The sequence below is a fragment of the Vidua macroura genome, chromosome 28 (assembly GCF_024509145.1).
Source record: "Vidua macroura isolate BioBank_ID:100142 chromosome 28, ASM2450914v1, whole genome shotgun sequence".
Lineage (NCBI taxonomy): Eukaryota > Metazoa > Chordata > Aves > Passeriformes > Viduidae > Vidua > Vidua macroura.
The window spans coordinates 1,377,029-1,396,082 of record NC_071598.1 but is presented as its reverse complement, the minus strand read 5'-3'; the positions used below and the strand labels follow the sequence as shown (position 1 = coordinate 1,396,082).

General features: G+C 62.4%; 2 protein-coding genes and 1 non-coding gene across 4 annotated transcripts; 1 reads left to right on the top strand and 2 right to left on the bottom strand.

Moving 5' to 3' along the window:
- Positions 1-135: 135 nt before the first annotated feature.
- On the top strand, positions 136-229 carry LOC128820243 (small nucleolar RNA U13). The gene has a single exon (XR_008440866.1). It is a non-coding gene; the product is annotated as a small nucleolar RNA U13 (small nucleolar RNA).
- A 1,653-nt stretch (positions 230-1,882) lies between these two features.
- Positions 1,883-8,405, bottom strand: RNF122 (ring finger protein 122). 2 transcript variants are annotated; one of them, XM_054000709.1, is made up of 6 exons: positions 8,356-8,405; positions 4,042-4,198; positions 3,400-3,445; positions 3,072-3,113; positions 2,390-2,472; positions 1,883-2,281 (listed from the first exon to the last, which is right to left on the bottom strand). In XM_054000709.1, the coding sequence occupies exons 1-6, from the start codon at positions 8,378-8,380 to the stop codon at positions 2,167-2,169; spliced, it is 468 nt and encodes a 155-aa protein (XP_053856684.1). In that variant the 5' UTR covers positions 8,381-8,405; the 3' UTR covers positions 1,883-2,166. The 2 variants fall into 2 exon arrangements, with proteins under 2 accessions (XP_053856684.1, XP_053856685.1); XM_054000710.1 differs by having other exon boundaries at positions 2,390-2,469.
- Positions 8,406-11,062: 2,657 nt separating this feature from the next.
- On the bottom strand, positions 11,063-18,630 carry DUSP26 (dual specificity phosphatase 26). Its single transcript, XM_054000797.1, has 4 exons — positions 18,303-18,630; positions 14,921-15,193; positions 12,850-13,058; positions 11,063-11,677 (listed from the first exon to the last, which is right to left on the bottom strand). Exons 2-4 carry the CDS (start codon positions 15,097-15,099, stop codon positions 11,478-11,480), a joined length of 588 nt encoding a protein of 195 aa, XP_053856772.1. The 5' UTR covers positions 15,100-15,193; positions 18,303-18,630; the 3' UTR covers positions 11,063-11,477.
- Positions 18,631-19,054: the final 424 nt, after the last annotated feature.

The following is a 19,054-nucleotide window of genomic DNA, read 5'->3' as shown; positions in this document are numbered from 1 at the left end:
GAACGGCAGCGACGGGAGGAACGGCCCGGAGGGGATAACACAAAGGACGGGGAGAGCCGGGCGCGGCAGTGGCGTCGCCGTGACCGCGAGAGCGGCGGCGCGGCGGTAGGGGCGGGCGCGGCGGGCAGCGCCGCGATCCTTCCGGTTCATGGAAATGATGAATGGGAGCGGCACGCGGCTGCGTGACGTGTGCGCCCTGCGTTACGACATGGCACAGTCCCGTCTGACCGCCGGGGGGGTCCTGACGTCACCGTGACGTCATTTTTATCGCCCTTGTGCCGAAAAACAGATACGCGCGGGAGTGGCGAGAGAAACGTCACGGCTCCGGGAATCCCGGGAATTCCCAGCCGGGAGCGAGGCCCGGTCCCCGAACCACCCGATCCCGGCGTCCCGAGGGTTATCCCGGTTCATCCCAGCAATCCTGAGCACAGGGATGTGTCCCGAGGGTTATCCCGGTTCCATCCCCAGCAATCCTGAGCACAGGGATGTGTCCCGAGGGTTATCCCGGTTCATCCCAGCAATCCTGAGCACAGGGATGTGTCCCGAGGGTTATCCCAGCTCAATTCCCAGGATCTCTGAGCACAGGGATGTGTCCCGAGGGTTATCCCGGCTCCATCCCCAGCAATCCTGAGCACAGGGATGTGTCCCGAGGGTTATCCCGGCTCCATCCCCAGCAATCCTGAGCACAGGGATGTATCCCGAGGGTTATCCCGGTTCATCCCAGCTCCATTCCAGCATCCTGAGCACAGGGATGTGTCCCGAGGGTTATCCCGGTTCAGCCCAGCAATCCTGAGCACAGGGATGTGTCCCGAGGGTTATCCCAGTTCATCCCAGCATCCCTGAGCACAGGGATGTGTCCCGAGGGTTATCCCGGTTCATCCCAGCAATCCTGAGCACAGGGATGTGTCCCGAGGGTTATCCCGGCTCCATTCCCAGCAATCCTGAGCACAGGGATGTGTCCCGAGGGTTATCCCAGTTCATCCCAGGATCCCTGAGCACAGGGATGTGTCCCGAGGGTTATCCCGGTTCATCCCAGCTCAATTCCCAGCAATCCTGAGCACAGGGATGTGTCCCGGGGGTTATCCCAGCTCCATTCCCAGCAATCCTGAGCACAGGGAACGTCTCCCGGGGGTTATCCCGGTTCATCCCAGCTCTATTCCCAGCAATCCTGAGCACAGGGAACGTGTCCCGAGGGTTATCCCGGTTCATCCCAGCACTCCTGAGCACAGGGATGTGTCCCGGGGGTTATCCCGGTTCATCCCAGCACTCCTGAGCACAGGGATGTGTCCCGAGGGTTATCCCGGTTCATCCCAGCAATCCTGAGCACAGGGATGTGTCCCGAGGGTTATCCCAGCAAAATTCCCAGGATCCCTGAGCACAGGGATGTGTCCCGGGGGTTATCCCGGTTCATCCCAGCTCAATTCCCAGCAATCCTGAGCACAGGGATGTGTCCCGAGGGTTATCCCGGTTCATCCCAGCACTCCTGAGCACAGGGATGTGTCCCGAGGGTTATCCCAGCTCCATTCCCAGGATCCCTGAGCACAGGGATGTGTCCCGAGGGTTATCCCGGTTCATCCCAGCTCCATCCCCAGCCCGTCACCCTGACGTCATCACCCCTCGGGTGTGTGAAAAATCGGGGAAATCGGGAAGATTGGGGGGTTCTGCCCTGATTTGGGCACAGTTTGGGGGGGGGGGGGTCCTGGCCCTGGGGGGCAGCAGTTTGATGCTATTTTGGGCACTTTGGTGATTTGTCACAGGCAGCAGTGTCCCCTCCTCGGGTGGCTCCCCTGACCCACCCCCGCAGCCCCCACAGCTCAGACGGGCTAAAATAAAAAAAATAATAAAAAAAAAATCATCCATTTAATCTTTTTTTTTTTTTTTTTTTTAAACACACAAAACTGTACAACCCCTCTGCCCCGCGGGGATCCTGAGGGGCTCGGCTACAAAAATAACTCCGTGCAAAAACAAAAAGGGGCGCGGGGGGGGGCAGGACCGGACCCCCCACCCGCAGCCCGGGGCTCCTCTTCCCGCAGGGAATCCCGGCTCCACGACAAATCCCGACCGCGGCCTCGGGGGTGAAAATCCCAAGCGGGGAAGCCCGGATCCCTCCAGCGGGCGCGGTGGATCCCGCGGGATCCCGCAGGATGCGGATCCACTGGGGCTGCCTCACACCAGCTCGTCCAGGAGGGTCCCGGTGGCGGCGCGGGGCTGCCCCGGCCCCGCCGTGGGCTCGTTGCACATGGGGCACACGCAGCGCACCTCCAGCCACTTCAGCAGGCACCTGCGGGCAGGGATTTGGGAATTCCCGGTGCCCGCCGGGAATTGCAGGCAGCTGCGGGCGGGAATTCCCGATCCCCGCCGGGAATCGGCCGCTCCCGGCCCCACTCACTTTCTGTGGAAGGCGTGCTGGCACGGCAGCACCCCCAGCTCCTCCTGCAGCCGAAAATCCTCCAGGCAGACGGCGCAGGTCTGCTGTGGGAGGTGAGACGGCGGCTGAGGGCGGGTGTGAAACGCCACGGCTCGGGAAATCCCGGGAATTCCCAGCCGGGAGCTCAGCCCGGCTCCCAAACCACCCGCGGCGGCGGGGATTCCCTCCCGATCCCGGCCCGTGCCGTGTCCCGAGGGTTATCCCGGTTCATCCCAGCATCCCTGAGCACAGGGATGTGTCCCGAGGGTTATCCCGGTTCATCCCAGCAATCCTGAGCACAGGGATGTGTCCCGAGGGTTATCCCAGCTCAATTCCCAGCAATCCTGAGCACAGGGAACGTGTCCCGAGGGTTATCCCGGTTCATCCCAGCAATCCTGAGCACAGGGATGTGTCCCGAGGGTTATCCCGGTTCATCCCAGCAATCCTGAGCACAGGGAACGTGTCCCGAGGGTTATCCCAGTTCATCCCAGGATCCCTGAGCACAGGGATGTGTCCCGAGGGTTATCCCGGTTCATCCCAGCAATCCTGAGCACAGGGATGTGTCCCGAGGGTTATCCCGGCTCCATCCCCAGCAATCCTGAGCACAGGGATGTGTCCCGGGGGTTATCCCGGTTCATCCCAGCTCCACCCCCAGCCCGCTCACCCCGTGCTCGTTCAGCCTGCGGGCATCGCCTTTCAGCACCACCTGAGGGAGGGAAGGAAGGGCAGGATTTCACACCAGGGGCAGCATTTCACACCAGGGGCAGCATTTCACACCAGGGGCAGGATTTCACACCAGGGGCAGGATTTCACACCAGCATCTCCCCGGGAGGAGCTGAAGGGAGCCGGGCAGGGGCGGGATGAGCCCGGGGGGGTTGGTTGCGGGCAGGGTGTGCCGTCCCAGCGCTTTGGAACGAGCAGGATCGGTCCCCGCCGTGTCCCCGCCGTGTCCCCGCTGTGTCCCCGCTGTCCCCAAGCACCCCCGGCTTTACCTCCTTGTACCCGAAGCGCTCGCTCTGCGCCTGGTGCCGCAGCTTGCTGAGGGAGGGAGGGGGGGGGGGGACAGAAAGGCACCGTCAGATTGGCAGCCAAAAATACCCGAGGGGGCACCGAAACCGAGGGGAACGCGGCCCTCCCGCCCGGCGTTTGGGAGCGGCGGCTCCGTTTGTGCGCGCCCGGGAGTGGGCAGGGGTGGGGGGCAGCGGGATTTCTTTGCCGTTCGCAGGGCAGGAAGCGCTGGGTCCGCAGCGCTCGGCCGCCCGCAGCTCCCGGCCCCGCCGTCACCTTGGCCGGGGTTTGGGAGCCTGGCACAGAACCCCGGGCACGGCCTCTCCTCCAGCCCCGGCCCCAAAACGCGCTCCCAAAAAAATGCCACGCCTGAGGGATGCAGGGGACAACGCAGGGCCGGCCCTGCAGGAGCAGCAGCTGCGGCAGCCTCGGCTTTTGGGGTTAAAAATAGCAGGGAGAGCAGGGAAAGGCACATCCTCCCTCTCCTTTTCCCTGCCCTCGCACGTTCCCTGGAAAACAGGAGCCCCTTCCTGCGCTTCCTGCCCTGCTCCGGGGGGGTTTCGTCCCCGGTTTCTGGGACAAAGCAGGATCTGGGAGTGCCCAGGGACACCGAGCCCCCGGCTCACCCGATGAAGTAGCAGCAGAAGATGAGGCTGAGCACGAAGATGAAGACGCCGGTGCCGAAAATGGCCATGTAGATGTTGAGGGGCAGGTCCTGGAAGGTGACGGGCGGCATCGTGCAGGGTTTACTGGGATGAATCAGCCCCGGGCTGCAGGAGCACCCTTGGTGGGGGGGAAGAGAAATTCAGCGTTCAGGTGGAAAAACGCCAGAGCAGAGAGAGGCTCTGCCCCAATCCGCAGCTCGCCAAGCGGGCAGAAAGCAGCACTGGGACATTGCCCTGTGTCCCGGGAGTGGCGATGTCCCCTGCAAGCCCCCGGAGCAGCCCAGGGTGGCACCGGCAGCTGCATTTCCACAGCCACCAGGCCCTGTCCGGCGGGATCCCGGGCCGGGCAGGAGGCGCCGCCGTCACCTCCAGGGAGGCTGGGAAGGGATTTAGGGATTGACAGAGCTGAGAACCAGCTCGAAAACCAGGAGCAGCTGGCGGCTGTCATCGCCCCACGAGGAGCACGTGGCTGCTGCTGTCCCAGCAAAGCCAGGGGTGCCACCCCAGGGCCACCACGGGGGTGTCACGGGGCTGGTGGCAGCACAGCTGGTGGCAGCACTGCCACCCCAGCAGGGTCCCACGGAGCCCCAGCCCCCTGACGCCGCTCAGAGCTGCGGCAAAGCCGGGCTCTGACACGGAATAAGCCCAGTTTTATGTCTGGGAAGGGCTCTGACCCCCCCGCTTTGGTTTCTCCTCCGCTCTCACTTGAAAGGAGAGGAGCCCCCAGCCCCATCTGTGCCCCACGGAGCAGCCCCCGGCCCCTTCCTTCCACCCTCACCAAACGGCTCCTCCCGGCTTTCATTTTAATTTAATTACAGCCCGAGGCTGGGATCTGCTCAGCGGGGGCCGGGAGGAGCAGCAGAACCTCCTGCACCAGCGCAGCCACCCAGGGCTGCTCCAGGGGGACAGCAGGGACACCTGGCCCCGAGCAGGTGGCACCTCGGGGCTGGCACTCCCCAATTCCAGGCGCTGCCGAGCTGCGTGCTCCGCTGGCCGGCCTGAGTTCACGGGTGCCATCGGTGCCACCGGGCCCCGGGGACGCCGCTTTGCTGCGCCAGGGGGGAGGCTGGGCTGGAGGAAATGCGGTTTTCCTGCCTCCTGCAGTCACCGGAGGCAATCCCTCATCCTCCTCAGCCACGCTGGGAAAGGCAGGATTTGTTTGCTGCTCCTGGGGCCACCAGGTGCAGGAAGAGACAATAGGAAAGGTTCGTTTTTTGTTGGTTTTTTTTTTTTTTGCTGTTTCCTTGCTGGAAATAATTGAGAAATGCTCCAAAAAAAGAAAGGAAAAAAAAAAACCCAAAAAACAAAACAAACCAAACAAAAAAAAAAAACCACAAAACAAAACAAAACAAAAAAAGAAACAAAAAAAAACCCAAAAAAAGAAAACAAAAAAAAAAACCCAAAAAAGAAAAAACCAAAAAAAAAAAAAAAACAACGAAACAAAACCACAAAACAAGACGGGACAAAACAAAACATACACAGCTCTGAAAAACCCCCACTGAGCGAGACATGAGGTAATGCTGGAGCACCTGGTGGTGGGGCAGGGGCTGGAGAGCCCCAGCACTTCCCTCTGGGCTTGTCTGGGGGCTCAAAACCCAGCTCACGACCCCAAAAACCACCCCCAGCCACCCCCCTCTCCTCTCCTCCTACAGCCCCCGTCCCGTGGGGCAGAAATCCCATCCCTGACCCCACAAGGGCCCTTTTAGCAGCTCAGCCAGGGCTCGGCCGTTCCTGCTGGATGGGCCCTGAGGATCTCCCAGGCTCCAGGGAAATTCCCGGAGAGGCCATGGGAGGGGAGGAGGAGCTGCCAGGAGCTGGAGCAGGGGTCCCTGCCGAGCTGGGCTGGTTTTGATTAAACCCCCCCCCTGCCTGCCAGAGCCCTCTGTGGTTTCAGTTCAGGGGGAAGGGATCAAATCCAGGCTGAACCCTGGTGAAATGAGGACCTGGTGGGTGCCCAGGCGGAACAAGCCCTGCCACCAGCTCCAGGCTCCCGGTCTGGCTCCAGAACCAGAACCCCTGAGGGCTGGAGCCGGTATTCCACTGAAAAGTGGGAAAAGAGGGATCTGCGGGCATCTGGCAAAGGGGCCTCCTGCTCCAAGGATGCTCCCGGCGGGCAGATTCGGTTTTGCCACAAAAGCGTTTCTCGTGCCGACGCCCAGAGCTCCTCGTGGAAGGAGAAGGAGCCCAGGTAGAGATTGGCCCATCAGGGCTGCGGTTTGCACCTCTTCCTCCTCCTCTCCCTCCTCTTCCTCCTCCTCCCCGCACAGGTTTAACCCAAACCCCCTTCCCAGAGCCTTGAGCCGCCCAACAGGGTGACCCCAGCCCCGTCCCCCACACCAAACCCCACAGCCTGACCTCAACCCCACAACCCCACAGCAGCCCCTCCTCAAACCCCCTGAGCCCCAGTAAAGCCCAGTTTGGCCCCTCAGACCCCACATTTTGATGTGTTTCCACTCAGGGTCCCCACAGTTCCCAGTGTCCCCCACGCTGCCCAGTGTCCCCACAGTTCCCAGTGACCCCACAATGCCCAGTGACCCCCAAAATGCCCAGTGTCCCCACAGTGCCCAGTGTCCCCACACTCCCCAGTGTCCCCACAGTGCCCAGTGTCCCCACACCAGTGTCCCCACAGTGCTCTGTGTCCCCACATTCCCAGTGTCCCCACAGTGCCCAGTGTCCCCCACACCAGTGTCCCCACACTGCCCAATGTCCCCAAACTGCCCAGTGTCCCCACACCAGTGTCCCCCACACTGCCCAATGTCCCCAAACTGCCCAGTGTCCCCACACCAGTGTCCCCCAAACTCCCCAGTGTCCCCCACACCAATGTCCCCACACTGCCCAGTGTCCCCACACCAGTGTCCCCACACTGCCCAATGTCCCCACATTCCCAGTGTCCCCACATTCCCAGTGTCCCCCACACTCCCCAGTGTCCCCCACACCAGTGTCCCCACATTCCCAATGTCCCCACATTCCCAGTGTCCCCACACTGCCCAATGTCCCCACATTCCCAATGTCCCCACATTCCCAGTGTCCCCACATTCCCAGTGTCCCCACAGTCCTAGTGTCCCCACACCAGTGTCCCCACACTCCCCAGTGTCCCCACACCAGTGTCCCCACATTCCCAGTGACCCCCACATTCCCAGTGTCCCCCACACTGCCCAGTGTCCCCACACCAGTGTCCCCACACTCCCAGTGTCCCCACACTCCTCAGTGTCCCCCACGCCGCCAGGGCACACGAGGGACGTGTCAGGGCACAGGAAGCCGCCGCTTGTTTTATATTTAGCTCCAAAGGCCGCAAACCCTTCCAGAAATCCAAGCAGCCCAGCGTTTGTTGCTGGGGCAGGGCTGGGAATTCCTGCGCTCCTCGGGCACTAAAATAACCCGGTCCCGGTCTGCACCGAGCCCCCCTCACCCCAGCTGCTCGTTCCCGACAGCTCCTCCCGGCCAGCGCGACCCCGAGGGTCCCACAAACGAGTTTGTGCCACCAAAGAAGGTTTGAGGTCGGGTTTTTGGGTTTTTTTTTTGGTTTTGGTGCCAGCAGCCAAAGCGCGGCCAGTCCATTTTCCCCCGGGATCTTCCTCCCGGAGAAGCGGGCAGGACGCGCGGCTCCGGGGGCACAACGGGGGCACAACCGGGGCCTCCAGGGACCCCGAGGAGCGGAGGGAGGAGCGGGGAGGGAGCGCCCGCCCCGCACGGAGCGCCCGGGGATGGCCGGAGGTGCCCGGGGGATGCCCGGGGAATGCCAGGGGGATGCCCGGGGGATGCCCGGAGATGCCCGAGGATGCCCGGGGGATTCCCGGAGATGCCCGGGGGTGGCCGGGAATGCCCGGAGGTGCCCGGGGGTGGCCGGGGGTGGCCGGGGGTGGCGGGGGGATGCCCAGGATATGCCCAGAGGTGCCCGGAGATGCCCGGAGATGCCCGCGGGATGGCCGGAGATGCCCGAGGATGCCCGGGGGATGCCCGGAGGTGCCCGGGGATGCCCTGGGGATGCCCGGGGGATGCCCGGAGGTGCCCGGGGGTGCCCGGAGGTGGCCGGGGGTGGCCGGGGGATGCCCGGGGGATGCCCAGGAGATGCCTGGTGATGCCCGGAGGTGCCCGCGGGATGGCCGGAGATGTCTGGAGATGCCCGAGGATGCCCGGGGGATGGCCGGAGGTGCCCGGGGATGCCCGGGGGATGCCCGGGGGATGCCCCGCTCCCCCCGCAGCCAATGCCCCCCTTCCCGGGCAGCAGGGAGGGGACACCCCCTGCCCACCCAGCCGGCCCCTCCCCGCGCTCACCGTGGCACCACTGGAACGGGGGCATCGGGCGGCTCCGCGGGGCCGCGGCTGCTCCTTCGGGCCATGGCCGAGCCCGAAAACCCCGCCCCGGCCCCGCAGCCCCCCCGGGGCCGCCCCCGGCCCGCCCCCGGCCCGCCGCACCCCCGGCGGGTCCCTGCCCGGGCGGGCTGCGCTCAGAGCCCGGTCCCGGGGCATCCCCTGGCCCAGGTGGCACCCGGCCCGGCCTCGGGCACGCAGCAGCCCTTTGGGGTTCCTCGGGGCTCCGCGGGGCTCTCGGTGTCAGGTTTGGGACACCGTAAGTTAGATATTCCGAAAGATTTCCTTGTTGGAAGGGTTTTCCTCTCCGCGTTGCACCGGAGCTAAAGGCAGGAGGGAATTCCTCCCCGGGAGGGTGGGGATGGGCTGGGATGGAATTCCCAGAGAGCTGTGCCTGCCCCTGGATCCCCGGGAGTGTCCAAGGAGCTCCCTGGGATGGTGGGAGGTGTCCCTGCCATGGCAGGGGTGGGATGGGATGAGTTTTAAGGTCCCTCCAACCCAAACCAGTCTGGGACTGTGACACCCAGCCCAGGCTTGGGGACACCAGTCAGCTCAGCGGTGGCAGTGGGGTGCTGGCACCGGGTCTGGTGTGTCCCAAGGCACGGAGCTGTCCCAGCAGGGCCCCAGGTCCCTGTCCCCCCTTTTGCGGGATCCCAGCAGGGCCCCAGGTCCCTGTCCCCCCTTTTGCGGGATCCCAGCACGGCCCCAGGTCCCTGTCCCTCCTTTTCCAGGATCCCAGCACAGCCCCAGGTCCCTGTCCCCCCCTTTTCCAGGATCCCAGAACAGCCCCAGGTCCCTGTCCCCCCCTTTTGCAGGATCCCAGCACAGCCCCAGGTCCCTGTCCCCCCTTTTCCAGGATCCCAGCACAGCCCAGGTCCCTGTCCCCCCTTTTGCGGGATCCCAGCACGGCCCCAGGTCCCTGTCCCCCCTTTTGCGGGATCCCAGCACAGCCCCAGGTCCCTGTCCCCCCCTTTTCCAGGATCCCAGCAGGGCCCCAGGTCCCTGTCCCCCCTTTTCCAGGATCCCAGCACAGCCCCAGGTCCCTGTCCCCCCCTTTTCCAGGATCCCAGCACAGCCCCAGGTCCCTGTCCCCCCTTTTGCGGGATCCCAGCACAGCCCCAGGTCCCTGTCCCCCCCTTTTCCAGGATCCCAGAACAGCCCCAGGTCCCTGTCCCCCCCTTTTGCGGGATCCCAGCACGGCCCCAGGTCCCTGTCCCCCCTTTTCCAGGATCCCAGCGCTCTCCGGAAGCTCGGGAAGAATGGAGCTATAACGGGAGCGGGAGGACAATGCGGGCTGGCAGCCGGCAGGGCCGGGGCCACCCGGGCCACCAGGACACCCCTTCCCGGCCTTGGCACCCTCCCGGGCTCAGCCCTGCTGCTCCTGGGGGCGATTGTCACAGCCGGGGTGGCCACTGGGAGCTGCCTTTGGGACGCTGGCACGGCCACCTCGTGCTGGTGACACAGGGACTGCCAGCCCAGCTGGGTGACACTGGGACTGCCAATTCAGGTGGGTGACACAGGGACTGCCAGCCCAGCTGGGTGACACTGGGACTGCCAATTCAGGTGGGTGACACTGGGACTGCCAATTCAGGTGGGGGACCCTGGGACTGCCAATTCAGGTGGGTGACACTGGGACTGCCAGCCCAGCTGGGTGACACTGGGACTGCCAATTCAGCTGGGTGACACTGGGACTGCCAGCCCAGCTGGGGGACACTGGGACTGCCAATTCAGGTGGGTGACACTGGGACTGCCAGCCCAGCTGGGTGACACTGGGACTGCCAGCCCAGCTGGGTGACACTGGGACTGCCAATTCAGCTGGGTGACACTGGGACTGCCAGCCCAGCTGGGGGACACTGGGACTGCCAATTCAGGTGGGTGACACTGGGACTGCCAGCCCAGCTGGGGGACACTGGGACTGCCAATTCAGCTGGGTGACACTGGGACTGCCAATTCAGGTGGGTGACACTGGGACTGCCAATTCAGGTGGGTGACACTGGGACTGCCAGCCCAGCTGGGGGACACTGGGACTGCCAGCCCAGCTGGGGGACACTGGGACTGCCAGCCCAGCTGGGTGACACTGGGACTGCCAGCCCAGCCCTACTCCCCACCAGAAGCCCCCCTTAGTCCTGAGTGGGGAACCCCAGGACAGGCCCTAAGTGGGATCTCAGGTTTGGGTTGGGATCTCAGGTTTGGGTTGGGATCTCAGGTTTGGGCACTGAGCAGGGCTCAGGTTTGGGTTGGGATCTCAGTTGTGGGCAGGATCTCAGGTTTGGGCACTGAGTGGGATCCCAGGTTAGGCTGGGATCTCACATTTGGGCAGGATCTCAGGTTTGGGCACTGAGCATGGCTCAGGTTTGGGCAGGAGATCAGGTTTGGCTGGGATCTCAGGTTTGGGCACTGAGTGGGGGCTCAGGTTTGGGTTGGGATGTCAGGTTTGGGCAGGATCTCAGGTTTGGGCACTGAGCAGGGCTCAGGTTTGGGCGGGATCTCAGGTTTGGGCACTGAGCAGGGCTCAGGTTTGGGCGGGATCTCAGGTTTGATCCCTGGACTGAGAATTTGGGGGCACTCGGGTCCCTGTTGACCCCGGGCACTCGGGTGACGCTCTGTCCCCCAGTCCTGTGCCAGATGCCAGCCTGAGCCGTGCCCGGGCACACGAGGCGTGTCCAGGCTGTTCCTTAGCACTGCCTTTATTTCCACAGGGCGGCACGAGGCGCGGAGAGCAGCCGAACAGCGCGGCAGGAGCTGGCCTGAGCCCACACACCACACCTGACATCACCACAAACACACGGGACACACGACACGGGACGCGCAGAGCTGTCCTGGCAGCGAGGGACACAAATGCCAGGGGGGACGACAAAGCCTTGGAGGCTCCCTGGAGGCCACAGGGATGGAGCAACCGGTGAGGTGGGGCCGAGTCCCTCCGGAGGCGGCGGGGAGCGAGCGGGCTGGGAAGGAGGCCATGGCCAGGCCTCCTGGGTGGCACAACTGCACGTGGAGGGTCTGGGCTGGACCACGGGGGACCCCCTGAGCTGGGGCGGGGGGGCTGCAGGTGAGCCCACAGGCAGAGCTCACACGGTGCCAGCCCCTCAGGAGCTCCTCTTGAGCCGCAGGGCGTTGTCCAGGGCCACCAGCTGGCGCAGGAAGCCGCGGTTGGGGATGATCCCGCGGTGGTCCTTGACCGTCTTTATGGCTTCCACCAGGGGCATGTGGTGGCGGATCATGAGGTAGGCGAGGACGAGGGTGGCCGACCTGCTGACCCCGACGGCACAGTGCACGAGGATCCTCCCTGGGGGGACACGGCGGCTGCGTCACGGCAGAGCCAGGAAAATCCCACATTTTCAGCCCAAAAAACCTGCGGAGCACCCGGCTGTGCCCTGGAGCCGTGGGCCAGCGCCCTCATGCAGCCTGTTCCCTCTGGGGAGGAGGTGATGCCATGCAGGGGACGCCTCTGGGGTCATCCCGTGAGGGGACACCATTGGGGTGATCCCACAAGGAGATACCATTGGGGTCATCCCATGTGGGGACACCATTGGGGTGATCCCACAAGGAGATGCCATTGGGGTCATCCCATGAGGGGACACCATTAGGATTATCCCATGAGGAGACACCGTTGGGATTATCCCATGAAAAGACAACATTGAGGTGATCCCATGAGGAGACATCATCAGGGTGATCCCACAAGGAGACACCATTGGGATTATCCCATGAGGGGACACCCACCATTGGGGTGATCCTGTGAGGGGACACCATCACCATTGGGATTATCCCATGAGAAGACAACATTGGGGTGATCCCATGCGGGGACACCATTGGGATTATCCCATGAGGGGGCACCACTGAGGTGATCCCATGAGGAGACATCATTGGGATTATCCCATGAGGGGACATGATTGAGGTGATCCCATGAGGAGACACCACTGGGATTATCCAATGAAGAGACACCATTGGGATTATCCTATGAGGAGACACCACTGAGGTGATCCCATGAGGGGACACCACTGGGATTATCCCATGAGGAGACACCATTGGGGTCATCCCATGAGGAGACACCATTGGGGTGATCCCACAAGGAGACACCATTGGGATTATCCCATGAGGGGACATCATTGAGGTGATCCCATGAGGAGACACCATCAAAGTGATCCCATCCAGGGGACACCATTGAGGTGATCCCATGAGGGGACACCATTGGGGTTATCCCATCCAGGGGACACCATCGAGGTGATCCCATGAGGGGACACCATTGGGGTTATCCCATCCAGGGGACACCATCGAGGTGATCCCATGAGGGGACACCATCGAGGTGATCCCATGAGGGGACACCATCCCAGCCTGGAAACACCTCTCTTTCCCAGGATCCTTAACAACCATCACCACCACCAGACCACCACGCCAGCTCCCCAGCCCAGCTCCCCCCATCCCTTCTCCCTCTCCTCCCCCAGCCCCTTGCCCGGGGACCTTCGTTGAGGGCCTGGTGGATGAAGTCAGCGGCGGGGTAGAAGTAGGGGCTCATGTCGAACGAGGGCGAGTCGTGGGCCTCGATGCCCAGGTAGCGGATGCCCGTGCCCTCGTAGTAGTCGGCGCCGCCGCGCCAGCGGCAGTGCGAGGCGTTCAGCACGTGGGTGATGCGCAGCTGCAGCAGCTCCCGGCGGTTGGACGCGATGTCTCTGCAGGGACAGCAGGCAGGGGACACCTCAGAGCACCAGAAGTGTCCCACAGCACGGTGGAAAGGCTGTCCTGGATAAACGTTTCCGGCTGAGAGAGCTGGATGTAAAAACCTGGCGGATTTTTGAGATTCTCGGGTCTGATGGCAATCTCACGGCCCTGGCTCCGTGGACACCCTCCCTGCACAGCTCTGCCACCTCCTTCCTCCTTTGTCCCAGCCAAATCTCTGCAGGGACAGCAGAGGGGACACCTCAGAGCGCTGGAAATGTCCCAGCACGGTGGAAAGGCTGCCCTGGATAAACGTTTCTGGCTGAGAGAGCTGGATGTAAAAACCTGGCGGATTTTTGAGATTCTCGGGTTTTATGGTGATCTCACAGCTCATGGACAGCCTACCTTGCCCACCCCAGCTCAGCAGAGCTGGGACCTCCTGCTCAGCTCCTTCCTCCTCCGTCCCCACGCTCCACACCCATCACATCCTGCTCTGCCTCACCTGCCCCAAAGAATCACGGAATCACAGAATCTCTGAATCACTGAATTACAGAATTACAGAATCACTGAATCCCCAAATCCCTGAATCACAGAATCACAGAATCACTGAATCACAGAATCCCCAAATCCCTGAATCCCTGAATCAAAAAATCATTGAATTACAGAATCACAGAATCCTCCAATCCCTGAATCCCTGAATCACTGAATCACAAAATCACTGAATTACAGAATCACAGAATCCTCCAGTCCCTGAATCCCTGAATCACAGAATCACTGAATCACAGAATCACAGAATCATGGAATCCCCAAATCCCTGAATCATAGAATCACTGAATTACAGAATCACTCAATCACAGAATCACAGAATCCCCAAATCACTGAATCCCTGAATCACTGAATGACAAAATCACTGAATTACAGAATCACAGAATCCTCCAGTCCCTGAATCCCTGAATCACAGAATCCCTGAATCCCTGAATCACAGAATCATGGAATCCCCAAATCCCTGAATCATAGAATCACTGAATTACAGAATCACTCAATCACAGAATCACAGAATCCCCAAATCACTGAATTACAGAATCACTCAATCACAGAATCACGGAATCACTGAATCACTAAACCAAACCCAGTGCCACATCCAGGCTTGTTTTAAACACACCCGGGGATGGTGACTCCACCACCTCCCCGGGCAGCCATTGCAGAACTTTATCCCCCTTTCTGTAAAAAACTTTTTCCTAACATCCAACCTCAATTTCCCTTGGTGCAGCTTAAGGCTGTGTCCTCTGGTTCTGTCAGTGGTGCCTGGAGGAAGAGCCCAGCCCCAGCTGAGCACAGCCACCCTTCAGGGAGCTGCAGAGTGACAAGGTGCCATCTCCCCATCCCAGATCTCCCCATTTCTCCCCATTTCCTGGACTCTCCCCCAGTGGAAGAGGTTTTACAGCGACTTCTGCGAGCCAGAGACAAGGTTGATCAGAGGATCCACGTTTACCCCTGAAAGGTCGACACAGAAACCAAGAAAGAAAGAAGGAGAAACAGGAGAAACCTACAACTGCCTGTTCCAACGAGCACTTTGTCTCTCGTGACCAGCGAGTCAGGTGTAAACTTCTGAGCTTGGTAAGAATGTATAAAAATGCTACAATAAAACGAGAGTGAAAATGCATGCTGCAGAAAAATGAGAGTGAAAATGCATGCTGCAGTAAAATGAGAGAGAAAATGCACGCTGCAGTAAAATGAGAGAGAAAATGCATGCTGCAGTAAAATGAGAGAGAAAATGCACGCTACAGTAAAATGAGAGTGAAAATGGAGCGTGTTGCTTTGCGCTGTCTCCGCGTCCACCGCGCCGGCCCCGGCCCGAGTCGCTGGCCACACTTACTGGTCTCCCAGGTAGAGGCCTGGCCACACCTCGTCGGCGTGGTTGCAGGCCGTCTTGCCCGTGTACAGCAGCCGCTCCAGCTCGAAGACGCTGAGGATGGGGTGGCTCCCGCGCTCGTCCCGCGGGGAGCGGCTCGGGGACCTGCTGCTGGGCCTGTAGAGCCTGGACAGGAAAGCCATGGGCGCTGCCCAGCCCCACAAGGCATGCCTGTGGGGACGGGGAGGCCGGACGGGGGCCTGGGGGTCACCTCTGCTGCCGCTGCCACCCACGGTCCTGTCGGGGAGCAGAGGAGAGGCTGTCAGGAGAAACGGCTCCTCGCCCAGGGGCTGGGGGTGTCCAGGGCAGGGAATGGGGCTGAGGGAGCTGGAAAGGGGCTCAGCCTGGAGGAAAGGGGGGATCAGGAGGGACCCTGTGGCTCTGCACAACTCCTGACAGGAGGGGACGGTTGCCCTGATTTTTAAGAGCGTTGAGTTTTCTTTTATAGCTCTTTTGAAAGTTTTAAAGTTCCTTAGCCTTCTGATAATGTTTGCATATTTCTACTGGAGTTCTCACGCGCTGTTCATGTGAATAATGATTGTTTTGCATTCTTCTTTGTGGGAGGAGAGAATTGACGGGCTGTTGGTTTGACCAGTGTGGTTGGAGAGGTCACAGCTTTGGGAGGGGCCAAAGGGTTAAAAGGCAAAACCTCCGTTGTGTGGGCGAGCACATGGTGGGAAAAAAATCCTCTGCTGCCGGCGCCGCAATATTTCCTCTATTCATTCTGCTGTATTTTTGATAAGGTTCTAATAAACCTTTTTAAATCTTCTGAAAAAGAGTAGCGCTTCTCACACTTCCAAGAAGGAAAACTGCTGGGGAGAACTTCCAGCTGCCAGAGCCTCCACGGGCCCAGCGTGGCTCCAGCCCCACGGCTTTGGGCTGAGGCCACCTTGGCAGGAGTTGCCCTGCCCAGGAGCCCCTCCCTGCTCTGCTGCCAGGGGACGGTGCCAGCTCGGGGCTGGCGCTGCCAACCCGCGCTGGGAGGCGAGGAAAGGCGGCCAGGCCCGGGCACGGCACCAGGAGCGGGCAGGAAAAGCCCCAAAACAGGTGGAGGATTCCATATGGCACCAGGCAGCCTGGCCGCGGCACAAAACCCTGCGGGGCGGGCGCGGCAGGATTAACCCTCCCCGGGCACGGTCCTGCGGCTGCTCGGGAGCTGCTTTGGGCTGGCAAGAGTTAACTGCAGGGCATGAGCGAGCTCCTTTTACCCAGCAGCTCCTCCAGGGCACGGCCCTGCTCCCGAGCCTGCATCCTTCGCTGCTGTCGCACATCTGCCCGGGCAGTTCCCGCTGCCAGATGTGGTCAGAGCGGCCTTTTTGTGCTCCCTTCGCTGCCGTCCCTCCCTGAGGAGGAGAAATTCTCCTTCTCACCTCGCCGCTGCTGCCCTGGAGCCTCCCCTCCCCTCGCAGCGCTGCCCGGCTGGGCTGGGGGAGGCGCAGCGACCTCGGGCTGCTCCCCCGTGACATTCCCGGGATTTCCTCGGTCCTTCCCCCGTGACATTCCCGGGATTTCCTCGGTCCTTCCCCCGTGACATTCCCGGGACCTCCTCGGTCCCTCCTCCGTGACATTCCCGGGACCTCCTCTGTCCTTCCCCCGTGACATTCCCGGGACCTCCTCGGTCCTTCCCCCGTGACATTCCTGGGACCTCCTCGGTCCCTCCTCCGTGACATTCCCGGGACCTCCTCGGTCCCTGCTCTGTGACATTCCCGGGACCTCCTTGGTCCTTCCCCCGTGACCTCCTCGGTCCTTCCCCCGTGACATTCCCGGGACCTCCTCAGTCCCTCCTCTGTGACATTCCCGGGACCTCCTCGGTCCTTCCCCCGTGACATTCCCGGGACCTCTTCTGTCCTTCCCCCGTGACCTCCTCGGTCCCTCCCCCGTGACATTCCCGGGACCTCCTCGGTCCCCACTCTGTGACATTCCCGAGGCTCCAGCCAGCCGAGCAGGAGCAAGGAGCCTCCAGAGCCTCCAGCCATGTCTTGGCAACGCCGAGGAAAACGCAGCAAGGGCAGGGGGGGAGCTCGGAGGGAGCCCAAGGAGACCCCGGGATGTCCCCATGTCCCTTCCCTGTGCCAGGGGGGCTGCTCGGCCTCTGCCCGGCACCCCGGGTGCTGCCAGCCCTGCCCAGGTGTCACCCACACCCTCCCTGCTCCCTGGGCTCCTCCAGGCTGGGAATTCGGGCTGGGACAGGCTCCGGGCAGGGCCGAGCTCCCGGCACCTTGTGTGACCTTGGTGGCAGCACGGCCGCGCGTCCGCAGCCCCGGGCAGCGCCGGAATCAGCGGCTGGATCGTGGGGAGGGCTGGAAGGGCGGAATTCCAGCCGCTCTCATCGCCACAGCTGGCTGGAAAAACAACCATCCCCACCCAGCCCCGGCTCCCAGCCCGGCCCGGAGTCGCCCGCAGCCCCCCCCGAGGTTCGGGGAGAGGCTCTGCCCCGCAGCCGGAGCTGGGAACAGCCCCTGGAGCGCTCCCGGCACTTCCCGGGCAGGGCTGGCCCCGGGCCGGGGGCAGAGCCGGGGCTCGCCCGCTGCTCCCCGGCCCCCGGGCCCTGCTGGGATGGGGGAATGGTCCCGGGGGATGGGGGATGGACCCGTGGGATGGGGGAGATGGTTCTGTGGGACTGGGGGGTGGTCCTGGGGGATGGGGGATGGACCCGTGGGATGGGGGAGATGGTTCTGTGGGACTGGGGGGTGGTCCTGGGGGATGGGGGATGGACCCGTGGGATGGGGGGATGGTCTTGTGGGGTGCAGGGAGAGAGGAGGGATGCAGGAATGATCCTGTGGGGTGCAGGAATGATCCTGTGGGGTGCAGGGAGAGGTGAAGGACACAGGGATGATCCCATGGGGTGCAGGAATGATTCTGTGGGATGGGGAGGATGGCCCTGTGGGATGCAGGAATGATCCCGTGGGGTGCAGGAATGAACCTGTGGGGTGCAGGAATGATCCCGTGGGGTGCAGGAATGATCCCGTGGGGTGCAGGGATGATCCTGTGGGATGGGGGGGGGGGATGGTTCTGTGGGGTGCAGGAATGATCCTCATGGGATGCAGAAATGATCCCGTGGGATGGGGGGGATGGTCCCGTGGGGTGCAGGAATCATCCTGTGGGATGCAGAAATGATTCTGTGGGGTGCAGGAATGATTCTGTGGGGTGCAGGAATGATCCCGTGGGATGGGGGGGACGGCTCCGCGGGGTGCAGGGAGAGGTGCAGGACGCAGGGATGATCCCGTGGGGTGCAAGAATCACCCCGTGGGGTGCAGGAGGGAGCCGTGCCGAGGCTCCGCTCCCCAGGGACACCCCAGGGACACCCCGGGAGCCGCGGGGGGGGTTGGGGCAGCCCCGAGCGTACCTTGGCGAGGGCCGGGAGCCGGGGCAGGATCGGAGCGGGATCAGCTCCGGTCGGCCATGTCTCGCTGCTGCCGCCGCCGCTGGAGGGAGGCTGATGTCGGAGCAGCTATTTTAAGGCATGACATGGCCAGCGGCAGCCGCGTTTGTGCCAGCCTGGCCGCGGAGGGGACGCGCGGGCACCGCGGAGCGCCCGCGGCCCCGCGCGGCAGCGACAGCGACAGCGGCAGCGACAGCGGCAGCGACAGCGACAGCGACAGCGACAGCGACAGCGACAGCGACAGCGGCAGCGACAGGGACAGCGACAGCGACAGCGACAGCGACAGCGGCAGCGACAGCGACAGGGACAGCGGCAGCGACAGCGACAGCGGCAGCGACAGCGACCGCGACAGCGGCAGCGACAGCGACAGCGGCAGCGACAGCGACAGCGGCAGCGGCAGCGACAGCGACAGCGACAGGGACAGGGACAGCGGCAGGGTCCCCAAATGCCCCGCGGTGCCTCCTCCGCTTCCCCCCGGAGCCGCGGGAGCGCGGGGAGAGGAGGAAAAGCTGCCCCGGAGGTGCTGAGGACAGGACTTCCCTCCCAGCCGTCTCCAGGAGATGATTTTTGGGGTTTTTTGTGTTTTTTCTCAGGTATTTTTTTGTATTTTTTCCTTCCCAGGCGATTTTTTTTTTTGTTTTTTTTTTTCTTGGGGTATTTTTTCTATTTTTCCTTCCCAGGTAATGGGGTATTTTTTTGGTATTATTTTGGGTTTT

Coding starts and splice junctions, on each gene's coding strand:
- RNF122 (XM_054000709.1), bottom strand. CDS start 8,380: ATGCCCCCGTTCCAGTGGTGCCACG. Junction 3,446..4,041: donor TTCTGCTGCTACTTCATCGG/GTGAGCCGGGGG, acceptor TCCCTCCCTCAG/CAAGCTGCGGCACCAGGCGC. Junction 2,282..2,389: donor CAGCACGCCTTCCACAGAAA/GTGAGTGGGGCC, acceptor CCCTGCCCGCAG/GTGCCTGCTGAAGTGGCTGG.
- DUSP26 (XM_054000797.1), bottom strand. CDS start 15,099: ATGGCTTTCCTGTCCAGGCTCTACAGGCCCAGCAGCAGGTCCCCGAGC. Junction 13,059..14,920: donor GGCCTCTACCTGGGAGACCA/GTAAGTGTGGCC, acceptor CTGTCCCTGCAG/AGACATCGCGTCCAACCGCC. Junction 11,678..12,849: donor CCACCAGGCCCTCAACGAAG/GTCCCCGGGCAA, acceptor GTGTCCCCCCAG/GGAGGATCCTCGTGCACTGT.